The following is a 27,744-nucleotide window of genomic DNA, read 5'->3' as shown; positions in this document are numbered from 1 at the left end:
GCTTGTTTTCCGTTTCTTTATTAATAACATTTTTGGACATGTCATATTTGGACATGATGCACTGTGATCACATAAGTTCCCAACTAGCTTTTCACCTCCCCCCACTTCCTCCAACCTTCTTCTCAATCAGTCCTCACTCCTACTCTCACGCCCCTCCCCTCCTCTATTGTCTTTTCTTTTTTTAAAGATTTATTTATTTATTTTATGTTAATGAGGACAGTGTCACTATCTTCAGATACACTGGAAGAGGGCATCGGATTCCCATTACAGATGGTTGTGAGCCACCATGTGGTTGCTAGGAATTGAACTCAGGATCTCTGAGCCATTTCTCCAGCCCTCTATTTTTAAAATATTTTTTGAAGGCCTCATACAGGTGGTCACAACTGCTGTGTGTGTGGTCACAATGACCATATTCCTTTATTAAATAATTCAAAGTGAAAATGAATTGACTTGGTTATAAGAAATTATTCTTAAACTCACTACAAGGAAGTGTATAATATTTAAAAATTAGCATGCCAACCGAAAAGACATTATTTTATATTCACGAAACCCTAAAAACGTCAGAAAAACCAACCAGAAATTTATAAAATCAAGACACAATTGTTAAACCACATGTGGTGGTCCACATATTTGATCCCAGCATTTGGGAAGCAGAGACAAGCAGATCTCTGTGAATTCTAGGCTTGCCTGCTCTCTATCGCCATCTCCAGGGCTATACATAATGAGACCCTATTGCGAACAAGCAAACCAATAGCAATATTGTTTAATTCCCTCAAAAGTCTCCCATCTCTATTAAGTGGTCACATTCACAAATATGGTTTTTGCAGGTTCAGCAGAGTTCCAGGAAACAAAGGACTGCATGAAGATGCAGCTGTGGTCATCCGTGCGTTGCCTGGGCTCTTGTTCCATTTAGCTGGCTGTCCTGTCAAGGCTTCTTAAACTCCAACCTAACCCACAAGTAGAAAAAGGTCATTTCTGTCTTTACATAGAAGAACATGACATCTTCTTACAATCTCTCTAAACCTTCTAGATGGATTTTCTGCCATTTGTAATGTCTTGTACAATCTTTATCATAGCATAAATTATACACATGTTATAACTGCCTGACAGGATCCCGTCACATTTCAAACTATTTACTGACCCTGCTTCTCCTTAGTCTTATGGATGTTCTTGATAAGCAGACTCACACACACACACACACACACACACACACACACACACACACACACACGTCTTAGCAATGGTTGAGTCATATTTACAAAGAGTTGATCTATATCTAAACACAGATATATATTTATAAACATATACACATACATACATTCAACTGGAAACATACACGTATATGCATTCTTTTCTTTCTAATACACTAGGAGTTGTCTGTCTCAAGAGGAGTGTGACTGTTTTGAATAGTGATGAATAAATTCTCACTCACCTCAGTGGATTATAAATTATCATTTTCCTTCTCAGTGTGCCTCTGAATGACCCCTTTTTAATTCCAGAAATAGGAAGATATTTAGACAAAGATGTCAGTCCATCATCATTAAAATCATATGAATTGTTGGAATTTTCTGGAAGGAAGAAGGTAATTACTGGGAATATATGCCAGCCCTGGCCTCAAGTCTCTGAGAAGCTCTTTAAGAGACTGCCCATAATCAGGCATCCAAAATGTGTGAGCTGACAGGCCCAACACCATTCCTGTTCCTTAAATACACATCTGACATAGCAGCAGCAACAGACTGAAGAACCAAGGCAAATCCCTCTCAGAAGGTTCCCGAGGAGTGAGGACAATGAATACTAGGGCACTTCTCCTGGAATGAAAGCTAAGGTTGGTTCTGGGGACAGCTATGGTGTCTCATTGGATGGAATATGGAAAGCTTGAACTTTTAAACTTTAAAATCAAATTCAAGGACAGATGTAACAGGGAGTGGGAGTGGATTCTTGAAGGAAAAGACTCAGGTGGGAGGATGCTAAGAAAATGAGCACTTGAGAGTGGGTGTAGGCACTCCTGTGGAACACATGCGCAGTGGAGATAACACTGTGCCAGATTCCTAGGAGACTGTGGAAATGCTCTCTTGCTTTGGTTTAGTAATTTTTATAGCGCCTCTATGTTCTCCATACCATCATGTTGCAGGCCTTAAGTATACACATCCAAATTATTTTTAAAAAGAGAAAGAAAAGAAAATTTAAACAGTCTTTGTAACAGCCTTTTAGAAAACGGATTTCTGTTTCAGCAAAATGAGGTCCAAGTCATAGTATGTTGGTGCACCCCTCTCAGTGATCGGCATCTTAGGCTAGATAGAATTCCTTGTGGTCACAATTTACGTCCTCTAAAAATAATTTACAGCTCATGGCTGCCTTTCTTGACGTTTTTGGTTGTGAGACATTTATCCCGCCCTTCCTTTTGTTTTTCTTCCTATGCACCACAAATGTCCCATTACAAGGTTTTAGAACTTTTTCAACTATTAATCGAAGTAGGATGCTCAGCCTCAATTGCAGGCACTTGCTAAACTCCAAGCTTTAGACTTTTATACAGTTCACTGACCCGAGGATTTCAGCAAGTCCAGATCATCCGCCTTTGAATCCATCTCTTGGTACTGAACTTGATGTATCAAGACCTCTCCTCTTGAGGAAACTGATAACAGAGTTAGGGATCAGTGGGCACCCATAAAACCATCCCTCCTTCACCCAAACCTCTCACCAGCAATCTAAACATACCCAGTCATTACCTACGCTGTTGTTTTCAACCAGCCTACTTGTATGAGATAGGAAAACATCTTTACGTCATGATGTAATGACCCATTCTCCTACCAAGGAAGCCAACACTGCTCTGTGACTGACTGAAAGTGCTTCCACTTCCCTCCATTCTCACTCTAAAGCCTTTTCCTGTTCCACAGGGCTGCTCCTGTCAACCCTGTGGTCCTACTCCAACTTTTTACACATGTGCTTGCTCAAAGTTCTTTCAAAAGCCCAGCTGGATCGCTTTGTTTCTCACACGGTATTCTAATGAGCAGGCAACCTTGGACCCGCAGATACAAGGGTTTAATAACTTGTTCCTTCCTTCTACTCTAGCTTGGCAGGCAGCTTCTCTATTTGATCCTCACTTCACTTGACGAGGACAACTGTGTTATCCTTTATACTTTCCTGTGCTTGCTCCTGTACTCTTTCTCTGGAATGTCTCTTGCTCAGTTACCTGAACGCTCTTTAAAAATCTGTCTCAAGAGGCATCCTCCTTTTTACTGCAGATAATCTCTCTCTTCTTGTCACTTTATTTCTCATTCATATCAACAGAGCACTGCCATATATCAATATTCTCCTAAACCCAAAGTTCCATGAAACAAAATTATTTTTATTATTTTATTATTCCCCCTTCTCACCTTCAGATCCTAGCATGTTGCTTGATAAAATAATTCAGTTTTACATTAAGGTTATTATGGTTGGAGAACATTAAATATGGGCAACATTCATCTTTTAATTTTAATTTTGAGACAGGGTTTCTCTGTGTAGTCCTGGCTGTCCTGGAACTCAACTCTGTAGACCAGGCTGGCCTTGAACTCAGAAATCCACTTGCCTCTGCCTCCCAAGTGCTGGGATTAAAGACGTGCACCACCACTGCCTGGCACAAGCCTTCATCTTAAAACATAAATTGTATATTCATTCTAAACTACCACTTCTGTGAATTAACTATGCCAATTAAACATATAGGATGCAGAGTACATTACTGTAGCCAGGGCTTCTCTCCCTGCTCCCCCTGGCCTCCAAAGGGAATTTTGATCCTTATATTCCAAGAAACTCTTCAAACCTCTTGTAGCCCCCTGCTTTCTAGTCACTTCATACTTGAGTAATTTGCTTATTTATATTATAATTGTTCCAAGAACGCTTTTATCCCATGGATGTGTTAGAGACATTGCCATTGGCTCACACCTGTAAGTCGCTGAATCTGTCGTCGCTTCAGAGTCCACAGGAGGAAGACAATGAGGAGGACCAATAGAATGGCTCCACAAACCAAGAGTGCCGTGAGGGTGGGGTGACCTAAGCAAGGGTAAATATTTAGAATGATGATAAAGTCTCAGTTTCTCTTTCCCTTGCCCTGAAGTAAAGCTCTAATCCTTTGGGCTCCTTATGACTCAAAGTCTCCTAAACAAGAGGGATTCTATTTTAATCAATCAACCAATCAATTAATTAATTAATTATTATTATTCACCTTACCTCTTGCTCACTGTCCCCTCCCAGTCATACCCTCCCACAATCCTCCCCCCTCCACCGCCTCTTCTTCTCTGAGCAGGTGGGACCTCTCCTGGGTATCCCCCCTTGCACATAGGGGATTCTAAATAGCACAGTCCCATGCTTATAAATTAATCCCACATTTATAAATTTCATGATATACCTGTGCCATGATGTGATTCTGAAGTCATTTCTACAGGAAAAAGAGAAAAATACTTAATTCTGGGGGGCCATGAATGAAGCAAATATCAATATCTCCTTGCATGAGCCTTCACTGCTGCTTAAGCAAGCAAACCTCACTTTCCCACCTAAAGCTTGCCTCTCCCAGGATCTCACCTGCACACAGATACATAGATTATATGCCTGTCTTCCGTGACAGCCACTGTGTAGCAGTAAATGTTTTTTCACCATTCCTTTAGATCAATGGTTTTCAATCTAGGGGTCTCATATTAGATATCCTGCATATCAGATACATAGCAATTCACAACAGTATCAAACTACAGCTATGAAGCAGCAACAAAATAATTCTATGGTTCGGGGACAGTCACCACAACATGAGGAGCTGCATTAAAGGGTTGAGCACCAGGAAGGTTGGGAACCGCCGCTTCAGATAGAAACATCACAATTGTCCTCCCATCAGACCCCCTTGTTGCCAGACCAACCATTCAAACATCACACTTTAAATCCCGCCTTTGCTACTAAAGAGTCCAGCTCAATCCAGGTTGTTGACACTTACTTGGGAGGCACTGGATGGAAGCATCTTCTTTGTGCCCACAGTCGCTGTGACTCCACGGTTTGGCAGGACAATCCCACAGGGAAGACTCATTCCCTCTACACTTAATTTCATTGAGCCATATGGGCCCAGTTCCTGGACCAAATGCTGCTTCTTTTAGTGCCTTCACAGCTTGGCCACAGCCCAACTGCTTACATACAACCTTAGCATCATTAAGATCCCAGGAGTCATCACACACTGTTCCCCAGGAACCTTTGTGCCAGATCTCCACACGTCCAGAACAGTCTGTATGCCCTTCCTGGAGTCTTATTTTGTCTGAAAACAAACAAACAAACAAACAAACAAACAAATAAACAACAGAGGCATATGGCTTATTCCTGAGGAACTAAAAGCTTCTGAAAGACTATAAAACAGAGAGACTTGAGTGCTTTAAAAACTATTTAATGTGCACTGGACAAAGTGTAGAGAGTAACAGCCATAAATGAGACATCTACAGTACACTCCTCTCTTCTAAGGCTCGGGGACCATCGTGGCAGGAAAGGTGGAAAGATTGTAAGGCTCAGAGGTTGAGAAAGACCGAGGCAAAGCAATCTTTTCTGGACATGGCAGGACCACTGCATCCATAGCAGCTGTGGCTACCTGCAGCACATCAAGCCAGTCAACATTACAGTGTGGAGCAGGGAGAGGAAGAACTGGCAGCTGACAGCTCTTGGAGGCCGTTGAGTCACTTTTCTTTGGGGATGTGATCCCTGGTAGGTTGATCTTGTTTCAGTAGATGGACCTACACCCATGAGTCTATGGGTAGCAGACTGGACTCAGTGGTTTGTGAAGAAAGACAATAAAGAGGACATGAAGTTGGAAGGGGAGTTGAGGAGCTGGATCTGAGAGGAGTTGGAGGAGGAGTGGAGGGGATGAATATAATCCAAATATACTGTGTGCATGTATGAAACTCTCCAAGAATTAATAAAATATATACAAACTAATGCAGGGTTTAAAAATAACACTATTCATAAAAATTCCTCTTTTATAAATATATATGTCCTTTTATCAAACTGGCTGTATTTCATCAAACACTTGACAAATGGGACTGACCATACGAAACAGAAAACTTCTGTACAACAAAGTACATCATTATTATGGTGAAAATGGGGCCTGAAGCATAGGAAACAATCTTTACCACCTATAAACCTGACAAGGGGCTAGTATCTAGAGCACAGAAAGAACTCAGAAAATTAATGTCAAGAAAACAAATGACCCAATTAAAAAACAGGGCAAGGGATGAAACAAATAATTCTTAAAGGATGGAACACAAATAGCTGAGAAATATTTTTGAAAAGATTTAACATCCCAAGTCATTAGGGAAATGCAAATAAAAACTACATTAAGATTTTATTCTATTCCAGTCAGAACAGCTAAAGTGAAAAATAAGCAAAAGACAGCAGAAGCTGGTGTGGGTTTAGGGAAGAGGAGAATTTTTTTTTCCACTGCTGGTAGGAGAGCAAATTGGTACAGACACCATGAACATCAATGTGGACATTCCTCAACAGGCTAGAAATCGATCTACCAGATGATATAGCTATACCACTTTTGGGCATATGCCCAAAGGCCCCTTATATCTTATAAAGACATTTGGTCATCCATGATCATTGCTACTCTAGTCACAATAACCAGGAAATAGAACCAACCTATATGTCCACCACTTGATGAGTAGAAAATGAAAAAACGGTACACTTACACACTGGGATATTCTTCAGCTGTTAAGAAAAATGAAATTCCGACCATTTCACACGAATAGAAGAAACCTGAAACAATCATCCTGTGTGAGCTGACAACCCACACAGACAAATGCCACACAAATGCTTTGTCTCGTCTGTGAGTTCTAGCTTTGAGTCTTTGGGCATGTGTATTTCATTTGGGAAACCCATCGAGGTCAGGAGAATAAGATGAGACCATGGAGAGGGGGGATAGAATGCAGTGATATACACGGGCAAACCGGAATAATGGAAAGGGAAGGGTTAAATGGGGTGTGAAATGGGAGTGAAGGGTAGAGGAAAGAGTATGGGGAGGGTAACTGCAACTTGTCAGTATTCAGAGAATAACAGATGCCATGCTTCTAAGATTTAAATAGAATGTCTATCATTTACCCCTCTGTCAAGGCTCAGGAATTTTTTTTTTTTTTTTTTGCCAAAGATGGGGTGGAAAGATTGTAAGATCCAGACATGGTAGGCGACTACAAGGAGACAGTATATTCTAGACACAACAGGATACTTGCACATGTGAGCTCAGCATTTGTGACAGCATGCACCAGTCCTGTGCAAGCTCTAGCCAGACAACAATTCCAACATGGAGAAGGATGGTGGGTGTGAAGTCTCACCCCAACTGAGGAGCTATCAGTCACCGATAGTTTCTGGGAGAGGGATGATCATTGTCTTAAAGGGTATAGACCCTAGTAAGACCAAGCTTCAAGGTCGAACACACACCCATGAGTATCTGGGCAGCACAAACTGGGCTTACTGAGATATAAAAATACAAGAGGAGACAAAGTTGAGTACATAGAGGGGTAGGGGTGGATCTTGTAGGAGTTGAGAGAGGGGGGAGGATATGATCAAAACACACAGCATGAAGTTTTCAAAGAACTATTAAAGATACTGTTTTAAAAGAATCATAGTGTGACTCAAGAAACTGCAGGTGAATGAAGTTGACATGACTCATGTGGAAAGTTAAATTTCCTCACATGGACAAAAGTGATGTGGACAGAAATATCATCTTCCTAGGTTAAGGAGATGCATAATGAAAAGAGTCCAGGATTGACCATTCTGAGTTTTGTCTTATACCAGTGTAGCAAGGTTAAATATTTGGAAGAAATGTAGAGAAAGGAAAGTAGGCCTTTTATCAACCAGTTATTCTCTGTTTCTTGATTTTCTTAGAGAAATCAATCAAATAGAACTTTCAAGTACATGAATACAAAGATCTGGAATAATGATTACTGATCTGGTATGTGCATATATACATATAACAATTACATAAAACCAACTATTCCATTCCTGAGTATATCTGGAAGTTACCCATCACTGCCTAATGAGACCTAACAAATCAAGCTAGAGTTTGAACAGGGAAATAAAATCTCATGCTTTCTCAGAAAGCAAGGCAAGAAGGAACAAAACTGAAGCCATTTTGAATAAAACTTCCATTTTGAATAGGGGTCAAATAAAGTTTAAGTTCCCAAGGCCTTCCTGAGTAACTGCCATCCTGCTTGGCAGAAGATACATGTATGTGGGTAACTGACATGATTGACAAGTTGAGACATGAATGCTAGGCAAGTTGCCAGAGTTAAATAGTCCAACCGACGGGAACCACAAAGACCCATTCCTAAGGAAGTACCCTATCCCTAAATCCTGATTGGTGGGATAACTTGACACAGATGTTTGTGGTTTTGGAGCTTAAAAACGTCGTAACGTTCTGGCCAAACACTAACCGGAAGTAAGCTTATATCTGTATTCTGGTTTCTGGTGGGAACCTGTCTGGGATCCAAGAAAGGAGAAAGTGGACATAGGGTCAGAAATAGACCTAAGACATCCTGTCCCATACTGGTTTCCATTGGGGTAACATTTGGTTCTGGTTGTGGGCATGACAGATTGTCCATGTCTGTCAGTTTGTGTCTATAGTTTCGGTTAGCTTGATTGTTGCTCTGTTTCATATTCGGAAAAAAAAAAGGGCCATACTTCATCTGCTGACTTAGGCTTAACCCATCTCAAGGATTGTCAGAAAAAGAGGCTGAATCGGGACAACAAAAACTGATTAAACTGATACTGCTCTTGGAGCCCTGCACCCGCAGCAGGGAGCTGAGCACTGCAGGCATAGTCCCACCTTCTTCCCCTGGATCAAGCTGACAACGAAGCTGGGGGTGGTGTGTGTGGGTGGTTGGCATCTGTACAAGCCGCTCTTAAAGTGGCACCAGCAACTCCTCAGCTTTCTCCGGTCAGGAAGCCAGTGGCTACTCCCGCTACAGAACCACTGCGCCCATGAGAATTGGACTCGGCAGGTAGCAAAGTGCTCCTCTTTTGAAATTAACAGCTGGAGGAAGTAAGGAAATTTTTGTCTGTTTTAAATGTATAATGTATGTGGTCACATCGTGTTTGTTTCTGCCTGCTCTGAAATGTAGGAGACTACTATGTTCTGTATCTTGGTTGTAGTTATTGGGTATGGTTGAAAATCTGTAACATTTGTAACAAAAAGTTAACTGAAAACTCATAACTCAGGGTTGGAGCCGTTCTGGGCAGCAACACATGGCATGAGCTCAACCAGGGGGACAGGTATTCAAAGACACTTTTAAATTGGGACAGGATTTTTAAATAATTTCTACCCTGTCTTAAAAACTAGTTTAAAAAAAAATAAGTAAGAGGTAATTAAGTTGCACCTTCATATATTCATATACGATAACTTTTCTTCTGGGCAGCTAAACTTTATAACATAAAAGGAAGCCACTTGATATTGATTTTGGAAACAATAAATAGCTTATATTGTTAAAACTTGTTTTTGCCTTGTAAAAATTATGGTTATACTCTCTGTCTTCACTCTTAATTAAAGGTGCTTTATTTTGATATTGCAAAAAACAAGACAGTTGAGAGATTTTAAGCTTCTTTAAAGAAAGCTTTACAGAAAATTAAAAAAAAACCTGAAATTTAAAAACAGCTTTTAAAATGTTTTCATTTATAAAGCCCTGGAACATCTTAAAGTTTATGAGGTATCTTATTGTAATGTCACTATTAATATATGATCTTGATGAATAGGTAAAAGACTAAAAATTAGGGCCACAGCTAAACACCAGAGACAGAAAACCAGTCAGAGTGGGGGTTGTGAGTAGAATGGAAATTTCCTGTTGAAAATGGATACTCACTGTCACAGATGATCCAGGACTCCTGGGAGGAGGGGCTGGCCTGTCTCTGTTTCCAAGGTGACGAGGGGCACTGCCACAAAGTGTCAACTCCTTTTGGACACTGCACACGATCTACCCACATGGGCCTGGATGGTGTCTTGTCTGAAGGTATGGGTTTCACAGTCCCGTTGTCTGCACAGCCCAGCTGACGGCACACCACCCCCACAGTGGTTGGAGACATATTGCTACTGCCAATACTGCCCCATGTACCATTGTAAAACACTTCAAGGCGACCTGTGCAGTTTTCTTTGTGGGCTTCGTTGGTCAGCCTCAGAGACATGAACTCTGGGGGAAAAAAAGAACAACTTCTCTGAAGAAAACATTTCTTTTTCTCTAACTTAGAAACGGATGTAACAGATTTAATGTGTCAACTCCTAGAAACTCATTAGTAACTTTTGAACAGACCAATAAATAGATGTTAGTAAAATGTAGTATTAGTTTTTACCTATCACCCGGCTTTCTAATCTGGAATTTTGTGCACAGGGATCTCTTTTGAAGACTGTCAGTACTTGAAAGACGCTTACGAGATTCAATCAAAGCCTCTGAACTCTTTTTGGTGATGTAAATTTCCCTAAATTAATTTTAACCCAAGGAGTCTTATTCTATTCTTGTTTGGTTTTAATTAACATGTAAACTATGTATTTCAGAAACATGGCAGTGAAGTCTCAGTACCTGTACATTCTATTCTATGATCAAGTCAGGTCTCTGGTGGATACATCCTCTCAGATGCTCAGTGTTGATGTGGGCTTTGGAGCAACGTCTTTGATACTTAACATTGAATGAGACACAGGTGCTAAAACCAATGTTCTGCATACATTAAAATGAACTATTTCCTTTTTTTTTTGACACACCAGTCTGCCACAAATGCCCTCTAAGCAGATTCAGGTCATTAAATAGGGATCAGTTGCTTCCGATCTAGGATTGCTCCATCTAGTGAGTCACACTACTGTTTTCCCTAACATACTGCAACTGGGGGCATTTTTCCGGTTCATGAAAGTCTCTGAGGCTTGTTTTGTGTACAAAGCAAAGGCAATGAATGACCTCTTTATGGTAAATTTTTCTCTTTTGGCAAATGTAACTAATTTATCTGCTTTTAAGATTTATTTTAATATGGTATTTATCTTCTTTATAAATATTATATAGAATTTATTTGTTTTTATTCTTCTTAATCTACCTTATCTACACTGTAACTATCAAGTGTGCCATTGAATCCAATATTCAGTTGTACATACATTTATAGAAGCACTTCAGTGTTAACAATGTTATGATATCCAGGCCTATTTCTGTATTTTTCTCTTTATAGTAAGTGTACAAGCAAACACATGAGATTGTACCAACACGTTGAACAAATGCTTTGGGACTTCTGACTCTGGAAATGATTGAGAAGAATATTGGGGGGAATATTTCAGATTGATATTCACTACCCTTTGCTCTGTAGTCATTTAAAATGCACTTGTGACCGGGAGTTATGTGCAGAACTTACCGGAGCAGATAACACCTGCATCTTCTTTGTGCCTGCAGTTATGGCGTCCCCAGCCATGTGAATGGCACTGCCAAATATGAGACTCTTTCCCAGTGCAGATGACTTCGTCTAGCCAGATAGCTCCTGCTCCTTCCCCGAAGTAAGCAGAGCCAGTGGCGTTAATTGCCACGCCACAGTCCAGCTGCTTGCACACCACATTGGCATCAGTCATATCCCAATTGTCATCACAGACGGTGCCCCAAGAGCCCTCGTGGTAGACCTCCACTCTTCCAGCGCAGCGACCACCTCCACCTACCAAGCGAAGCTGGCCACTTGCTGGGAAGAGAAATGAAGATAAGAAATTATGCCAGATAATGTATTCTGGCAAGGTTTGAGGTCAATTTCAGAGGTCAATCACAGATTCTCACCTATGCAGGGAACTTCACTCTCCTTTGGAATTGTAGAGCTTGTTGTTTGGACTGGAGACAATGAACTACATGGCAATAGTGTCTGGGATTGGTTTCCTAAAAACAGCCAAAGTTTCAGGGATATTAGATACAAAGGGTGAAGAATGAGGACTGGACGGAGAGTTCTGTAGGTGAGTTGAAGACGAACGTAGCTTGAGAAAGAAGAAGGAGGAGGATGGAGGGGTGAGAAAGGAGGGTGTGGTAGATGGGACACCTGGAAGTGAGCAGGTGCTTTGAAAAAACATGGAGTACAGTTCTCAATCTGTGGGTCACGACCTCCAGGGAGGAGAACAACACTGCCACAGGAGGTGGACTATCAGATATACTGCATATTATGTATTCACGTTACTATTCATACCTGTAGCAAAATTGTAGTTATGAAGTAGTAGTAAGAATAACTTAATGGTTGGAGGGGTTCACCACAACATGAGGAACTGTACTAAAGGGTCACAGCGTTAGGAAGGTTGAGAACCATTGCAGGAAGCACTAGATGACAATAAGGTTGATGAAAATCAGATTTGCACACTCTCTAATAAGACAAATGAAGTTCCTATTCTAGCACAGATCTCGTGAACCTCCCAGACAGACTGCTTCTGTTTCTTTTGCTTCATCCCTGACTCAGGCTCATCGGATTCTAAAGCACTGTGGAGAGGCTCATCACTGGCTCTGCCCTTCATCCTCTCACCTGAGCAGATGACAGAGGCCACCTGTCCTTCGGAACACGTCGGCGCACCCAGAGCAGTCATGAGGCAATCTCCTATATGTTCCTCAGTTCCAGTGCAGTGGAACATGTGACTCCAGACCTGACCAGCTCCTTTCCCAAAATGTGCTCCTTCTGGAATAGATTGGGCAACCCCACACTTCAGCTGCTGACATAAGACATGAGCATCTTCCATGTCCCAATGAGAACTGCAGAGGGGACCCCAGGCTCCGAGTGTCTTGAGCTCCACTCTTCCCTCACAGGAGGACTCGCCGCCTGCCAGACGAATATCTATGTATCCTAAAAGGAGACCGGGATTTAGAAAAGACATCCGTGACTCTCTAACCCTCTTTCAGAGCCTAGGAGCAAATTGAAAATATTTTCTTTGTCTTACGTGAGCAGACTACGCTGACATCCCTGCTGTGGGTACAAGTTCTGTCTAGCGGGGGCGCCACTGAGCATAGTGAAAGATGGGACTCATCCCCACTACACTGGAATTCTTCACCCCAGATCTGTCCACTTCCTTCTCCAAAATGTGCTCCCCCTAGGATAGAGACGACTGTTCCACATTGTAATTCCCTGCACACCACACTGGCAGCTTCCAGAGACAAGTCAAAATCACAGACGGAGCCCCACACGTCTCCGTGTTTCACTTCCACACGACCAGAGCATGGGATTTCTCCTCCAACCAGTCTGGGTTCCCTGTGGCCTGAAAAATAATAATATTTCCGTGAGAGGTACAATTTCCACATTTTTCACTCATGGTGGGACTAGGAGCCAGGGTTCTCTGCAGTTTCACCCTGTACCTCCTGGATTTTCTGTCTAGACTGAGCATAGAAAATTGTGGCTCTAGAACCTTTCATTGGGCTTGTCCTTCTAAGAAAATTCTAGCGCTTTGGATTTTGAAGAAAAGCAAGATCAGAACTTCTCTTTTCTTTTAGTACTTCACTTGCATTTATTCATACAACACAATTTGTTCACAGTTTGGGCTCTGTCAGCCAGCTCGGCACTTGTTCCAGTCTGAAGTCTACAGTAGCTTTATCAACATCTGCATATAGGTTTACAACATAGTTTTGTTCAGAGCATTGAATGAACATCAGACTTTAAAAAGTGGAACACCTGATGTCTGTGACTCTCCAGTCCTCTTCCCATTCCTTTCTGACAGGGCTTTATCACAGTGGTTCATAGACAAACAGGCCTGTCTGCATGCTCTGCTCTGCCTTGCCAGCTCCACACTGTATTCTGTGCCCCATCTGATCTGTCAGTAGGAAGGGCAGAGCAACATTGGGCTCCTAGATCTTGTGCCTCCATGACAGAGAGAGAGAGAGAGAGAGAGAGAGAGAGAGAGAGAGAGAGAGAGAGAGAGAGAGAGAGAGAGAATGTCACTTAGTGTAGCTGGGCTTTAAGATGTAAACAAAAGTGATGCCAGATAATAAGAAATGGAACTCAGATTGGAATATGCTCTCTACCAGGCTGGGATGTGCTCCCTGTCAGGCTGGGATGTGCTCCCTGTCAGGCTGGGATGTGCTCCCTGTCAGGCTGGGATGTGCTCCCTGTCAGGCTGGGATGTGCTCCTTGTCAGGCTGGGATGTGCTCCCTGTCAGGCTGGGATGTGCTCCTTGTCAGGCTGGGATGTGCTCCCTGTCAGGCTGGGATGTGCTCCCTGTCAGGCTGGGATGTGCTCCCTGTCAGGCTGGGATGTGCTCCCTGTGTTCCTTGTCAGGCTGGGATGTGCTCCCTGTCAGGCTGGAATGTGCTCCCTGTCAGGCTGGGATGTGTTTCTTGTCAGTCAGACCAAGACCAAGAGGCTTAATCATCAAGACAAGCAGGGCTTCCTTTAATACCAGAAACCACTGAGAGTCTTGAAAACACGAACTACTTCAAATTCACATATTTTTAAAAACAGAAGTTCATCTGAGGTTGGACCTAAAGAGCAAACATCCTTCACAGATGCCTGTACAAACCTTTGATGCCACCCTCACTGTGGTACAGATGGACAGACAGACACCCCTTCAGTCCTTGCAGTGTTCATACTCTGTCTACACTTCAGACCATGCATCTTTTACCTTACATTAAAATATCTCTGAGCCGGGTGTGGTGGCACATGCCTTTAATCCCAGCACTCGGGAGGCAGAGGCAGGTGAATTTCTGAGTTCTAGGCCAGCCTGGTCTACAGAGTGAGTTCCAGGACAGCCAGGGCTACACAGAGAAACCCTGTCTTGAAAAACCGAAAAAAAAAATCTCTGAAAATGTTTGAGATATGGCTACTTCTGCATTAGAAACAAAATAGAATGTTTCAGCATGAGGGACTTTTACCATTAAAGTGAATTCCTATCTAAATATGAGATGAAGAACCCATGATTTCTAAATGCAGACCAAGTTGAGAGAAAACAATGATATACACAAATAATTGATGATTGTTGAACTGGAAAGTCCTTAGCTTGAATTGGGTGAGCATAAAATCCCCTAAGATGTTACAGGATAGTATGTATACAGTCCTCTTGGACAGCCCTTCCCCCATTAATTAATTAATTAATCAATTAATTAATTAACTTTATATCCAAATTGCATTCCTCCTCTCCTCATATCCCCCCCCCCCACATTGCCCCTCCCCTACCTCTCTTCCCCTTCTCCTCTGAGAAGGGGGAGCAGCCTCCTGGTTACCTATGACACATCAAGCCACTGCAAGACAAGGCACATTCTCTCCCACTGAGGCCACACAAGGCAACCCAGTTAGGAGAACAGGATACACAGGCAGGCAATAGAGTCAGGGACAGCCCCCACTCCAGTTGTTTGGGGATCCACATGAAGACCAAACTATATATCTGCTATATAATTTGTGGTGCTTCTAGGTCCAGCCCATGTATGCTCTTTGATTCAGTCTCTGGGAGCCCCCAAGGGACCAGGTTAGTTGACTGTTGCACTTCCTGTAGAGTCCCTATTCCCTCTGGGTCCCTCAATCATTTCCTCAACTCTTCCAAAAGACTCCCTGATCTCTGTCCAACTGTTTAGCTGTGGGTCTCTGAATCTGTTTCAGTTAGTTCCTGGATGAAGCCTCTCAGAGGAGAGTTCTACTAGGCTCCTGTCTGTAAATGTCATTAATAGTGTCAGGAATTGGTTCTTGCCCATGGGATGGGTCTCAATTTGGGGCAGTCATTGGTTGGCCATTCCCTTAGTCTCTGTTCCATCTTTGATCTTTCACTTCTTGTAGACAGGAAACATTTTTTCCCCTTTTTTAAAAATTAGGTATTTAGCTCATTTACATTTCCAATGCTATACCAAAAGTCCCCCATACCCACCCACCCCCACTCCCCTACCTGCCCACTCCCCCTTTTTGGTCCTGGCGTTCCCCTGTTCTGGGGCATATAAAGTTTGCGTGTCCAATGGGCCTCTCTTTCCAGTGATGGCCGACTAGGCCATCTTTTGATACATATGCAGCTAGAGTCAAGAGCTCCAGGGTACTGGTTAGTTCATAATATTGATCCACCTATAGGGTTGCAGATCCCTTTAGCTCCTTGGGTACTTTCTCTAGCTCCTCCATTGGGAGCCCTGTGATCCATCCATTAGCTGACTGTGAGCATCCACTTCTGTGTTTGCTAGGCCCCGGCATAGTCTCACAAGAGACAGCTACAGGACACATTTTGGGTTGAAAGTTTTGTGAGTGGGTTGTCATTGGACTTAATCTTTAAGTCAAGGTGATTTCTGAGATCAGGCCAAACTAGGTGTCTAGGTTTCTGGAGTATTCACATGTAGCCATTCAAACAGAATAGAATAGAATAGAATAGAATAGAATAGAATAGAATAAAATAGAATGGAATGGAATGGAATGGAATAGAATAGAATAGAATAATAGAATAGAATAGAATAGAATAGAATCAGAAAAAAGCAAAAACTAAACCAATTGTGCTTTCTTTCCCAGTGAAAATGTGTAATGTTCTTGAAAGCGAATTCTTTCTGTATACATTCTTTCTGTTCTCCAATCCTAAAACATTTGAATCTAAGTCCAAAGTCTTCTATCCAAACAGGCTACTTTGGGACTTCATTTTTTCAGTTTTGATTTTGTAAATCTGTTAACATGCAGCCACCTACACCTTTAGAATGCTGGAGTCTTAGCTTTTTTAAGGGACTTTCTTCCCAACAAATAAATGACTTCATTGATTTTTATATAAGCGCCAATAAACAGAATTTTGTGCCTAGCTTTGATTCTTTTGATTAACAAGTTAAGTTTTAATCTGCCAAAGTAACTAAATCAACACTTATTCTTTATCCAAAGAACGAAGAGCAAGTGTAAGAACAATTAATTAGAACTTCCTCCTTTTGTTCAGTAACAAAGTATATGATCTGCACAACGAAGAATAAATCACATCATTTGAAACACCTGGATTGTCTTGTTCCTCAGCTGAGCTGATCATAAAGTGTAGCCAAAGCAGAAGATGAAATAGTTACTGCACAACAGAAGTAGCAAGCACACCAGCAAAGTAACCTGGTCTTTGCTTTCGTCTAGTCATAGGTTTCCAATGGCCTTACGTCTGAGATGAGCAGCTGCCGGAAGAAGTTGACATCAGCACCTATCAGTGCTTGTCAATGGGCCCTTTGACCTCATCATTGGATAGCATTCTCTTGCTAACGTGGAGAATAGCTGTGATCAGATGCAACTGCTGAGCTTACAAGTGTGCACTCTGGTACCCAGGCCTTTATGTGTGCCTAAAGTCTGAACTCAGGTTTTTATGAGTGTGTCGTAAGTGCTTTATCTACTGAGCCATCTCTCCAGAACCCCAGTACATTGTTAGTTGAAGAATAATTTTTCACGGTCTGTCAGTATGTCACATATGCATAATACAGATGCATAATGATATGTGTCAAGTATATTACCGTTTTCAGAGAAATTGTGCAATCAGATTTATTTTAAAAATAAACCCCAGGAGGTGGAGAGATGACTCCATGGAGCACTGGTTGCACTTCCAGAGGTCCTGAGTTCTTAGCAACTGAATGGTGGCTCATAACCATTTATAATGAGATTTAGTGTCCTCTTATAGTGTGCAGGCATACATATAGGCAGAATACTGTATATATACTAAATAAATAGATCTTTAAAAAATTCAAAGGAAGAGGTTAAAAAAATTCCAATTCTGTCATTAGTATAAGCAATGCGCCTGAATATTCTGATTCATAAGGTTGGAGCAAGAGCATAAAAAGTTCACCATGAGCACAGTATCTGTAGTACCCTTGGAATTAAGTTGCTTCTTAACAAATGAATTGAAAGTATCACCTGAGCAGGTAACTTTGGCTTCTTCGAAATTATCACAGGAAAGGCCGCCCCACTGCCAGTTTTTGCATTGCCAAAAAGTAGTTTCATTTCCATTACAAGATCCAGGAAAGAGCCACGTATTTGTTGCCCCAGTTTTAGAGTAGATCTTAGCCTGGGTTTGAAGCGCAGATCCACATCCAAGCTGTCTGCAAACCACATCCGCATCTGCCAGTGTCCAGCCTCGGCTACACATCTTCCCAGTCAGCTTCTGAATCTCCACCTCCACAATGCCAGCACAGCGACTGCCTCCACCTACAAGTCTAAGTTCCAGATCTGCTCCATCTGCAGTGGAAACATGAACAGAGGGAACCTGGGCAGGATAGCTCCCCAAAGACTTTCTACTCCCTTTCTTTGCAGACACTGAGACACTGGAACCTGTGATCTACCCAGTGCTTATCGTTTGTTTGTTTCTTGATAATACTGTGGCTTGAGCCTAGTCCCCTTTATAAGCTAAATGACTGTATGCCAGATATCTTTTTATAATTTTGTTTAAAATCTTACTGAGATGGGTCTCAGTAAGTTTCCCAGAATGTATTTGAATTTGCCACCCTCTGCCCTAGTCTCTCTCCTAAGGGGCTTGGATTATAGGCCTATGCCACCATATCTAATTTTGGTTTACCTATTTACTGAGGCCTTAATAAACAAATACTGACTACTGACTGTGAATTCTACATAGAAATGGTACATAGTTCTTAAGGACTAAAATTATTAATCACACACACACACACACACACACACACACACACACACACACACACACTCACACTCACACTTCATTCCTTAAATACTAACTCTCTGAGCTCCATACAGATTTAGAATTTAAGGTGTGGTTCCAAATAGTCCTACTAATAATACAGAAAAGGGAACCAAGTAACCCTCCTATGAAGAGTGTGTCAGATCCTTCCCAGCTGGGAAGGAATTCCCAACAATGAATTAATTATTTCCATTAGTCACACTAGTCACACCTCTTTGACTGGCTTTTTGTTCTAACTTACCAGAACATGTCACACCAGCGTCTTCTCTATGATGACAGTAATGCTTTCCCCACTCTTGGTGTTTACACTCCCAAAGAGTTGCCTCATGTCCTTCGCATGAAATGTTGTCAAGCCAAATCTGTCCAGATCCCTCACTGGCATTAACTCGACCAATGGCACTGATGGCAGTTGGACATCCCAGTTGCTTGCACACCACAGAAGCATCCCGGAGATCCCAGTTATCATCACACACGGTCCCCCATTCTCCTTGGAATCTCACTTCCAATCTTCCTGAACATCTGGACACTCCATCCACTAGTCTCAGGCTCAGATCTGCTCCCTCTATAACAGCAACAAATAACAAGTTGGCAAAAGAGAAATAAGAATATGGTGTCTAAAAACCAGCCCTAGTGGAGTTAAAGAAGGGGAGGAGGGATTGTTAGAGGTAGCCATTCTATGGTTCTATTGTGAGTCATTAAAGATAGTAGATGTGCATCTGCAAGGGCTTTTTAGCATGCAGTTCTTACTTTGGGAAGTGTCTCAGAAATTTGTCCACAATCAGTCATATTTGTATCTGTTTGGTCTCCATAACTGTGCTAGAACTGCTTACTCTGTTGTTAAGTACATATGCCTGTGTTTAGGTTTTTCACTTCTTACTCCAGTTTTGGTAAATATCTGCCATCTGCTTTCATTGTTAGTGACATGATCTGTCTACACTATGCAGCTTGTGTTGTGTACCTGGCTCTTCTGTGGGTACCTGTGGTGGTTTGAGTGAGAATGTCCCTCATGGGCTCAGGTGTTTGAATACTTGGTCCCCAAATTGGTAGCACTGTTTGGGGAGGTTTAGGAGGTGTGGCCTTGCTGGAGGAAGTATGTCCCTGGGGGAAGGTTTTAAAAGCATTGTACCATGCCTAGTCATTGCTCTGCTTCAGTCTTGCATTTTAAGGTGTGGGTGCTCAGCTGGCCACTCACCAGGTCAGCCTGTTCTCATGCTTCCCCACTATGATGGTGACGGACACCTACCTATCCCCTGTAGACCCTTAAGCCCAAATAAACAATTCCTTTGATAAATTGTCATGATCATGGTGTATTAACCACAACAATAGAAAAATAATTATCAGAATACTCTCTTAGTTTAAAGGCAGAGCAGAGGGAGAAGGAACTGCCTAGTCCACCCCTCTCACTGTCTACAATCAACATCTACAAAAATCTACCTTGGTTCTGAAGAGAATTTTGTGATAAACACAAGCCTGGAACCCTGTGTGGAGTATTAAAGTCACCGAAGCAGTACTTGCTCATGTTGTGACAGGCTGAGCCTTTGTGGAGTGCTGTCATATTGGCACTTTCGCTTTTATTATTTAATTCTATGGATTTGAGCTGATGGCTGGGGGAAGGAGTAGGTCAATGTGGCTAAAAAGGACGGTGACAGAGGATGATGAAGACAGTGGTTTGTTTTTAAAGAATCTCAGAAAGGCAAATAGCAAATTCCAGTGGTAGTTCCGAGATTTTTTTACATAGACAAATACAATGTTTGTATATTTGTGATATTTCTATATTTGTATCTGTCTATTCATCTATCTTGATATCTATCCGTCTGTCTGTCTACTTACATATTATCTATCTATGTATCGATTTATATCTCTATATATCTACATATCTATCTATTACCTACCTATCATCTATGTATCTGTCTGTCTGCCTACCTATCAATCTATCATCTATCTATTTATTTAGAAGTGACTTGAAAGTAGAAATAAAACAGTCTAAAAGGAACAGAGACAACTAACAGGAGGGAGATAGGCAAGGAAAGGATAAGAGGCTATGAAGGGGAAATGTGCTCAGCATCAAATATTCACATGTACAAAAGTCTTAAAAAATTTGCTACTGACTCCTTTACCCCCATCCCTCCTCTCTTCACCCCTCAACTCAGACCACTCCTTCCCCTCCTTCCCCCACTTCAACCCCCATCAAGCTTTTCCTAAACATTTTCCTTAAAATGGAAGTAAATTTCATTACTTTTAGTTTTTCCTTTAACTACTTTAATTGTTTATTATTTAAAAAGTTTTACATGAATATGTGTGTGCCTGAGCAAATGTATATGCAGCATGTGTGTGCAGTGCCCTTGGAGATCAGGGGAGGGGTCAGATCTTGTGGAATTGAAGTTACAGGTGGTTGTGTATCCCAGGTGGCTGCTGAGAATGGAATTCCTGTCTTCTGCAAGAGCTTTAAGAACTATCAATTAACGAACCACCACTCCAGCACCTCCCTGGATCCCTACGACTCTTTCGATCTTTTGATTTCAGTTAGTGAAACCACAGATATTAGAGCTGGGACCCCAGCTGAGACAATAGTGGAGTGACAGATGCTGACGTCGTTAGGTTCTCAAGGACTTGGGCTTACACTTCTGGTACCTTTTTGTTTTGTCTGTCACAGAGAGCAGAAAGCCCAGAGCTGTCCTTACCTAAGCAAATCACACCGACATCCTCAGCATGGTCACAGTTATGCTTGCCCCATCCCCGGTGTTTGCAGTCCCAGAGAGCTGACTCATTTCCATTGCATGCCAGGTCATCGAGCCAGATTGGTCCAGAACCAGCTCCCAATTTAGCTGAGCCAGAGAAACTAATGGCACTTCCACATCCAAGCTGTTTACAAATCACAGAAGCGTGATCTTTGCTGAAGTTGTCGTCACACACCGTCCCCCACTTTCCCTGGAACTTTATTTCTACTCTTCCTAAGCATCGGTGGCCCGCACTGTTCACCAGTCTCATCTCCAAATTAGATCCATCTAGAGAAGAGATCAAGATTAGGAAGTGAAATTCATTCATAAGCAGCCAATCGTTTAGGGTTTTCTGGATACTTGGAATTTGGTGCTTGGAATTTAAAAATTAGTGTTTGGCTTTTAAATATGGCCCATCTCCACATAGCAGAGAATTTTACCATGTTAAAACCCAATGAGCAATAAGGATTTCCCTCTACATCTGCTTTCTAAGCAAATTGTATTATTGATCAGAACACTCTTTACTATAGAAAAGATCAATATGACATATTACTCACTAAAAAAAAGCAGAAAAAGTATATTGGCCTTTTAATCAAGTTGTTTAAAAATGAGAAAATAGTCATTTACCAGAAGTATAGATTCCTGATTTTAACCTCTCCATATTAAAAGAGTTCTAAGGATGAGTAATTGATGTTGAATTTGAAATTAGAAAATAAGAAAAGATTAAAATGCCTAAATAAACACAACAGTCTTCAAAACACTATGTGTTATCAAGTCTTAAAAATTGTGGTTTTCTTCCCAAGGAATTTACTATCATTTCCAGCAAAAGTGGAGTTTTTTTTTCTTACTTTTTACAGTGCCACGAGTTTCTATGAGGAGTAAAATACATGAAGAAAGGAGACTTTGGTTGCTATATGGGCACACTGGAGGTGGTGGAGCTGGACAAAATTTTAGAAGCACTTTCTTGAGCAAGAGATTAAATTTTATGAGCTCCAAACTCCAATGAAAGACCACAACTTAGCAAGGCTTGTTTTCATCGTAGGTAATTAGCCATAATAATTGATAATCATAAGAGGTCACAATCAGTGTACATATAAGTGCATCACATGCCGTATTATTCAATCTTTACAAGTTTAAACACTATATGCTATTATTGTTAGTCCATTTCACAGATCAACCACCTGAGGCTCACTCACTGGGTGTAGCATTGAGCACCTAGAGAGACAGCAAAGCTAAGACATGAGTGGTGGAGAGGTAGGGACAGTGGCCCAGCATCACTTTTCTGTTGATTAGTGTGCTAAGAGGTGGACTCTCTGAAGACTAAGCAGGAGTTACGGTAAAGGATCTCACAAATAGAGACATCAGATTCCTATGAAACCAGCCTTCCTCTAGTAGCTATTGGCTCTTTTTCTCTTATCAGGTTCTGGTTGAATCTTCAAGTTTATAAACTTCAAAAAGTAAGTTTAACTTCGCTCTTCATTATGTAAGAAAATAAGAGCACGGGGCATCACACTTTGGCTGTAGCTGAATATCAGCCCTATTTACAGGTAATAACTGGAAAGATTTCTTGTAGTTATCAATGCTACATTTGTTACCTCATTGTAAAGATTAATAATCAAATAAACAAAGAGAAAGAGATGAAGATGTCAGAGTCCACATGGTAATAAAAGATGGAGTCTGTGAAGAAGCTAATATTTTCAGCACTGTTATACACCAGGCAGTGTGAAGAGAGCTTGACATGTGTCTTATTATTGAGTTACCAGAAGCTTAGGAAGATTAAATAATTTGCATGAAGTTTTAGCATCAGTGAATGACTGTGCTAGAATGCAATGGAATGTTGAATCCAAGAGACACTGTGAGCTGAATTAGAAATACGTGCATGGGGTTTGCTTGATGCAGGCAAGCCTTACCTGAGCAGGTCACTCCAGCATCTTTTTCATGGGTACAGTTATGCTTTCCCCACCCATCATGTTTGCAGTCCCAAAGAGCTGACTCATTCCCTGTACAAGAAACTTTGTCCATCCAGATATATCCAGAGCCGGCGCTGGAGTTAGCCCATCCAAGGGCTTTAATAGAAGTTGGGCATCCCAGCTGCTGGCAAACCACGGACACTTCATTCATGCTCCAGCCGTTACTGCACACTGTGCCCCACTTGTCATGGATCTTAAGTTCCACTCTCCCACTACAGTTGTTTTCACCACCCGCCAGTCTCAGTTCCTTCTTCATTTCTCCTGCATTAACAAGTCAACACAGTAACAAGTAACTAACAAGTAAGGAGTCAACACAGTAACAAGTAACTAGCAAGTAACAAGTCAGCACAGTAACAAGTAGCAAGTCAACACAGTAACAAGCAACAAGCAACAAGTTAACACAGGAACAAGCAACACGTAACGAGTTAACAAAACAAATGGTCAGAAAGCATCCAGAAAGCATGAACAGTTTTTAGATTACTTATGTATGATAGGATAATGCTACTTTATAGTGTCCAGATGGAACTATTAGTACCACAGGCTTCAAGTAGAGCAATGGCAAACCTGGTAGAGCCAAGGTCACAGTGCTACTTAGGATTTTAGTTGTATGGCTGGGACATCCTAAGCAGGGACAATTTATAGCATCTAAAATAAGGTGTACAGAGTCCTTCAGAATGAGCTATGTATGTTCCTTCCTATCATAAACTCAAGAGAAATCAAGTTGATAGTAATTGTATGGGGATGGAGAAACTCGTTGAAGGGAATTAAATATCCATTTCATATATTTGTGTAAAATTGCATGGATTTTTACACGTAGTAGTTGAAGTCTAACTAAACCTGGTCTTTTAAAATCGAAATCGGGAGAGTTGTTTTCCTATTATTATTGATGATTACAATCATCAACAACAACAACAACAAAAAAAAACCCAACAAAACAACAACAACATTTCTCTCCCTCCCTTTCTCAGGCTGTTTCAGCTGCCCTTTTTGCTATTAATTTGGCTTAACTGAGGAGCCTGGTGGGCTTCCTACAATACATTCTTTTTTTTTTTTAATGTCAGGTTTAGGTTTTGAATTTATTGAAGTGTTCTTGGAACTTCCTTTTGTCCAGATAACTCTGAGCTTTCTTCTCCTTTCCTTTAGTCTTCTATGTACTGCTTTTAGTCTTTATGTAACATGGTGTTGTTTTATATGAGGGAAGACCATGCTCATCATTTTGGGTCTGGTTAGAATATAATTGTATAGTTCTGATATTTAGTTCTTCAGCTCTGCAGAGGATGGATTTTTAGATGTTATTTGCCATACAGGAGAATTGTGATTTTGTTTGACAATTCATATCAGAGCAGGCCAAGGCAATAAGTAAGTTGATCAAAATACTCACCAGGAGCGTTAGTGACAGCAGAGGCACTGAGAAGTGAGCTCACAGCCACAACAAAGAAACCTAGATGGACAAACCTTTTACAACCTGTGAAACAAGGGGCAGGAGTGAAATTTACTAACAAGAGATTTTGGAGAAGAGAAGGTCCTGAGTTTGGGATCTGACAAAGACTAAACCAAGACAAAGAAAGACCCTTCCTTTGGCAAGTGGGAAAGATTCCGATCGAGAACGACAGGGCTGGTAGAACAACTTCAGAAATACAACTGTTTATTGTTTACGTGCAGCCCAGGAGTGAGGATTTGTGAAAACGCTGGGCATGGAGGCAAACTTTAAAGGCAGCTTCTTAAGCCTGAGCTCTTGAAAGAGACATCAACCAAACTAGTGACCGAGCATGTTCTCTGTACATTATAGGACAGCTTTCTGAGCTCTCTCTCTGTCCCTCTACTTTCTTGGCATCAATTAAACACACCCCCACCCGCATGTCTATCTGGTCCACAAAGTTTCCTAACAACTTCATGAAAGAATGGCTGGTATTTCTTACATCATGACTGTTCCACCAACAGGACCTGCATTCTCAGTTGTGTGACAAATAGTCTACTTTACATCCTCAAACACCCAAATGTTAATCTTATCACCATCCCCCATACAGCATAAAAAAGTGCCATATAGCTCTGAGCTCCACAGTGACCACAACTCAGCACTCATGCGAAACTGAAGAATGAGTTTAGCCAGCCCATAAACATCATGAAGCAGAATTTTGCACTGAGTTGGTTTTCCACATTTCCTATTGGAAATCAACTTTTAATCAGCATTGACCCCTACACTTTGTCTTTCCTAACAGCCCATGTTTCACACCCAGGACAGTTTTGCTTACTTCAGGTCCTGACTTGATTTCACCTCAACAATTTTATAAAATGAATAAAAGCATTGCTTCCTACTTTACGATTTCAGTTTGGGGTCTATGGTTGATGAAAAGCACTTTCATAGGACCCAGATGCCCCTTGCTATTCCTCGCTCTCCTATGCCAATCACATCCATTCACTGTCAGAACATCTCTCAACTCAAATTAAAGGATAGATATCAATAAGACACTTTTACCAGGAGATCCAGCACCTCCAAGAAGAACCATTCTGTGTCCACCCATTCCAAAGCTTGATGATTTTGATGGCTCCGTGTGTCTCCTGATACTATTTCATAGACGTGTTCTCTGTAGAAAGTGGATGACCACGGAGGGAGAGAATCATCTCACTCTTAAGACTGGAAAGGCTCTAGAAGGAGGGAGGAGCCAATCTTAAAGGGAGAGTCCTTATTTCTTTTATCCTCTTTCTCCTCCCACTTTGGAACACAGAACAACCAAAGGAAAGTTTAACAGTTTTCATAGATTTCCAAAAACTAGGGAGTGTATTTATTCATATGTTGCTCTTGATTGAATAGTTTAATTAATTGATTGATTAATCTGCTCTTAGAGATGTTGCAAGTGTGGCTTCTGTGTCACACCTGCGTTAGTTGGTGGCAGAGAGGAGAGATGCTGTGACTATGCTCAGTGTTCTGACCTGTGAACTCATGAATGATTAGTAGCCTAGCACACCTGGAAAAAAGAAAGTCCGAGACAACCATGAGTCTGGTGCCTTGGAGGCCTGGATGAGCTCCCAGAGTAGGGAGTAAGCCAGAGACCATAAGAACCCTACCTCGGACCACGGGTTCAGGGGTGGGAGCGGGGTTGGGGAAGGAGTGAGCCCAAGACAGCTGACCCTTACATAGGGCCACTCAGGAAGGCCTGGGCATTGTGATCACCAGTCCAGCTCCATGGAGCCTGAACACGGATCTAGCTTGAGATGAGCACTAGTCAATTGCAGCACAGGCCTAGGGGCAGACAATGCCTGAGATGACCCCTGACCAGTGTCGTAATGTATGGGTAGTACATAGCACTCCCGAGACTACTCCTAAAATGAACCCACACACTCAGAGACTCTGTTTACCACTAAAAGAAGCAAGTAAGTGGTGGAGAAATGGAAGAGAAAGAGAAACAGAAGGATGTGGGCACAATGAAGAGAGGTACAACTGAAGACTAGAGGGCAAGTAGCTGGGGTACTGGCCTGAGCTATCACCTGGGGCCATGTCTGGGTCTGTGACCCTAAAACAGCAGGGGTCTGTTACTATCAAAGGCTAGGCAGACAGACATCCCTGGTTTGGGCTGCTTTCTGGGGCCATGCTGATGTCTGAGGGCTGGGTAGAACTGGCCCCACCCTTTACCTGGGCATCCTGAAAGAGCTGGCCCTGGGGCTGTGAGAGCAGATCCTACCCTTACCTAGGGGTAGTACTCAGGAAAGCAGGCCGTGCACCTTGCCTGGGCCTCACAGTAGGGCTGGTCTTGGATGTGGGGATTGCAGCTAAATCAACCCCAAGGGTAAAAAGCATGCGTGATTCAGCCCTACCTCTTGTCTGCTGTGTGGTGGTGGCAGCGAGGGAAGAACCTCTCATCACCCACGGCAGATGGGAGAGCTGGTCATGAGAGCTGGGGAGCTGTCTCTGACAGCACTCGGGTGAGCAGGTCCTGCACCTTGTCTCCACAGCACAGTAGAACTGCCCGTAGACGTGGGGGTTGTGGTCCTGAGGGTGTGAGTATGGGAGAGCCGGCTTTGGGTCTTGTCTTCTTCGTGGCGCAGATGAAGGAGAGATGCGCTCCTCCCCATTCTCTCGTTCCTTACCACCTATGGCAGGCAGGAGATCTGGCTCCAGGGTCATGAAAGTGAAATAATTGTCCCTGTTCCCCACTGACTGCAACAATCAGGTTAGTGGGCCCTGCACCTCACCTGGAAAGTAAGGTAGAGCTTGCTTTGGTTGTGGAGGCTGTGGCTGAGCCAGTTCCAGGACAGGAGAGCAGGACAGCTAGCCTAGCCCCTTGCCTACTGTAGCACTCAAGAGAGTGGGCCCTGAACCTTGCCTGGGCAGCACAGTAGAATTGACTTTGATGGCATGGGAGTGGGAGAGCCTGCTCTGCCCCTTGCTGGCTGCAGCATTGGATGGGCTAGCCTGGGCAGGTAGGAAAGCTCGTCCTGATGGTGTGGGTACAGGAGATCCGGCAGGTTGACCAACTT

At 42.2% G+C, this 27,744-nt stretch overlaps 1 protein-coding gene, 1 long non-coding RNA gene and 1 other non-coding gene across 6 annotated transcripts; 2 read left to right on the top strand and 1 right to left on the bottom strand.

Moving 5' to 3' along the window:
- On the bottom strand, positions 1–25,894 carry Cd163 (CD163 antigen). Of its 4 annotated transcripts, none has more exons than NM_001170395.1 (17): positions 25,745–25,879; positions 24,650–24,733; positions 23,209–23,529; positions 21,263–21,586; positions 18,823–19,143; positions 17,789–18,109; positions 12,914–13,228; positions 12,505–12,819; positions 11,781–11,876; positions 11,374–11,688; positions 9,852–10,175; positions 4,958–5,269; positions 4,385–4,414; positions 3,922–4,029; positions 2,543–2,632; positions 1,433–1,568; positions 3–947 (listed from the first exon to the last, which is right to left on the bottom strand). In NM_001170395.1, the coding sequence occupies exons 1-17, from the start codon at positions 25,788–25,790 to the stop codon at positions 926–928; spliced, it is 3,480 nt and encodes a 1,159-aa protein (NP_001163866.1). In that variant the 5' UTR covers positions 25,791–25,879; the 3' UTR covers positions 3–925. The 4 variants fall into 4 exon arrangements, with proteins under 4 accessions (XP_006506863.1, XP_017177329.1, NP_001163866.1 ...); NM_053094.2 differs by having other exon boundaries at positions 1,433–1,485; XM_006506800.4 differs by lacking the exon at positions 24,650–24,733 and having other exon boundaries at positions 1–947; positions 25,745–25,894.
- Gm52877 (predicted gene, 52877) lies at positions 8,915–18,486 on the top strand. Its single transcript, NR_168032.1, has 2 exons — positions 8,915–9,037; positions 12,442–18,486. It is a non-coding gene; the product is annotated as a predicted gene, 52877 (long non-coding RNA).
- A 207-nt stretch (positions 25,895–26,101) lies between the features above and the next one.
- On the top strand, positions 26,102–26,233 carry Gm25311. Its single transcript, XR_003956612.1, has one exon. It is a non-coding gene; the product is annotated as a small nucleolar RNA SNORA17 (small nucleolar RNA).
- Positions 26,234–27,744: the final 1,511 nt, after the last annotated feature.

This window comes from Mus musculus, chromosome 6 (assembly GCF_000001635.26).
Source record: "Mus musculus strain C57BL/6J chromosome 6, GRCm38.p6 C57BL/6J".
Classification (NCBI taxonomy): Eukaryota; Metazoa; Chordata; class Mammalia; order Rodentia; family Muridae; genus Mus; species Mus musculus.
Note: the sequence above shows the minus strand (reverse complement) of the source record. Positions and strands in the feature narration are given on the sequence as shown.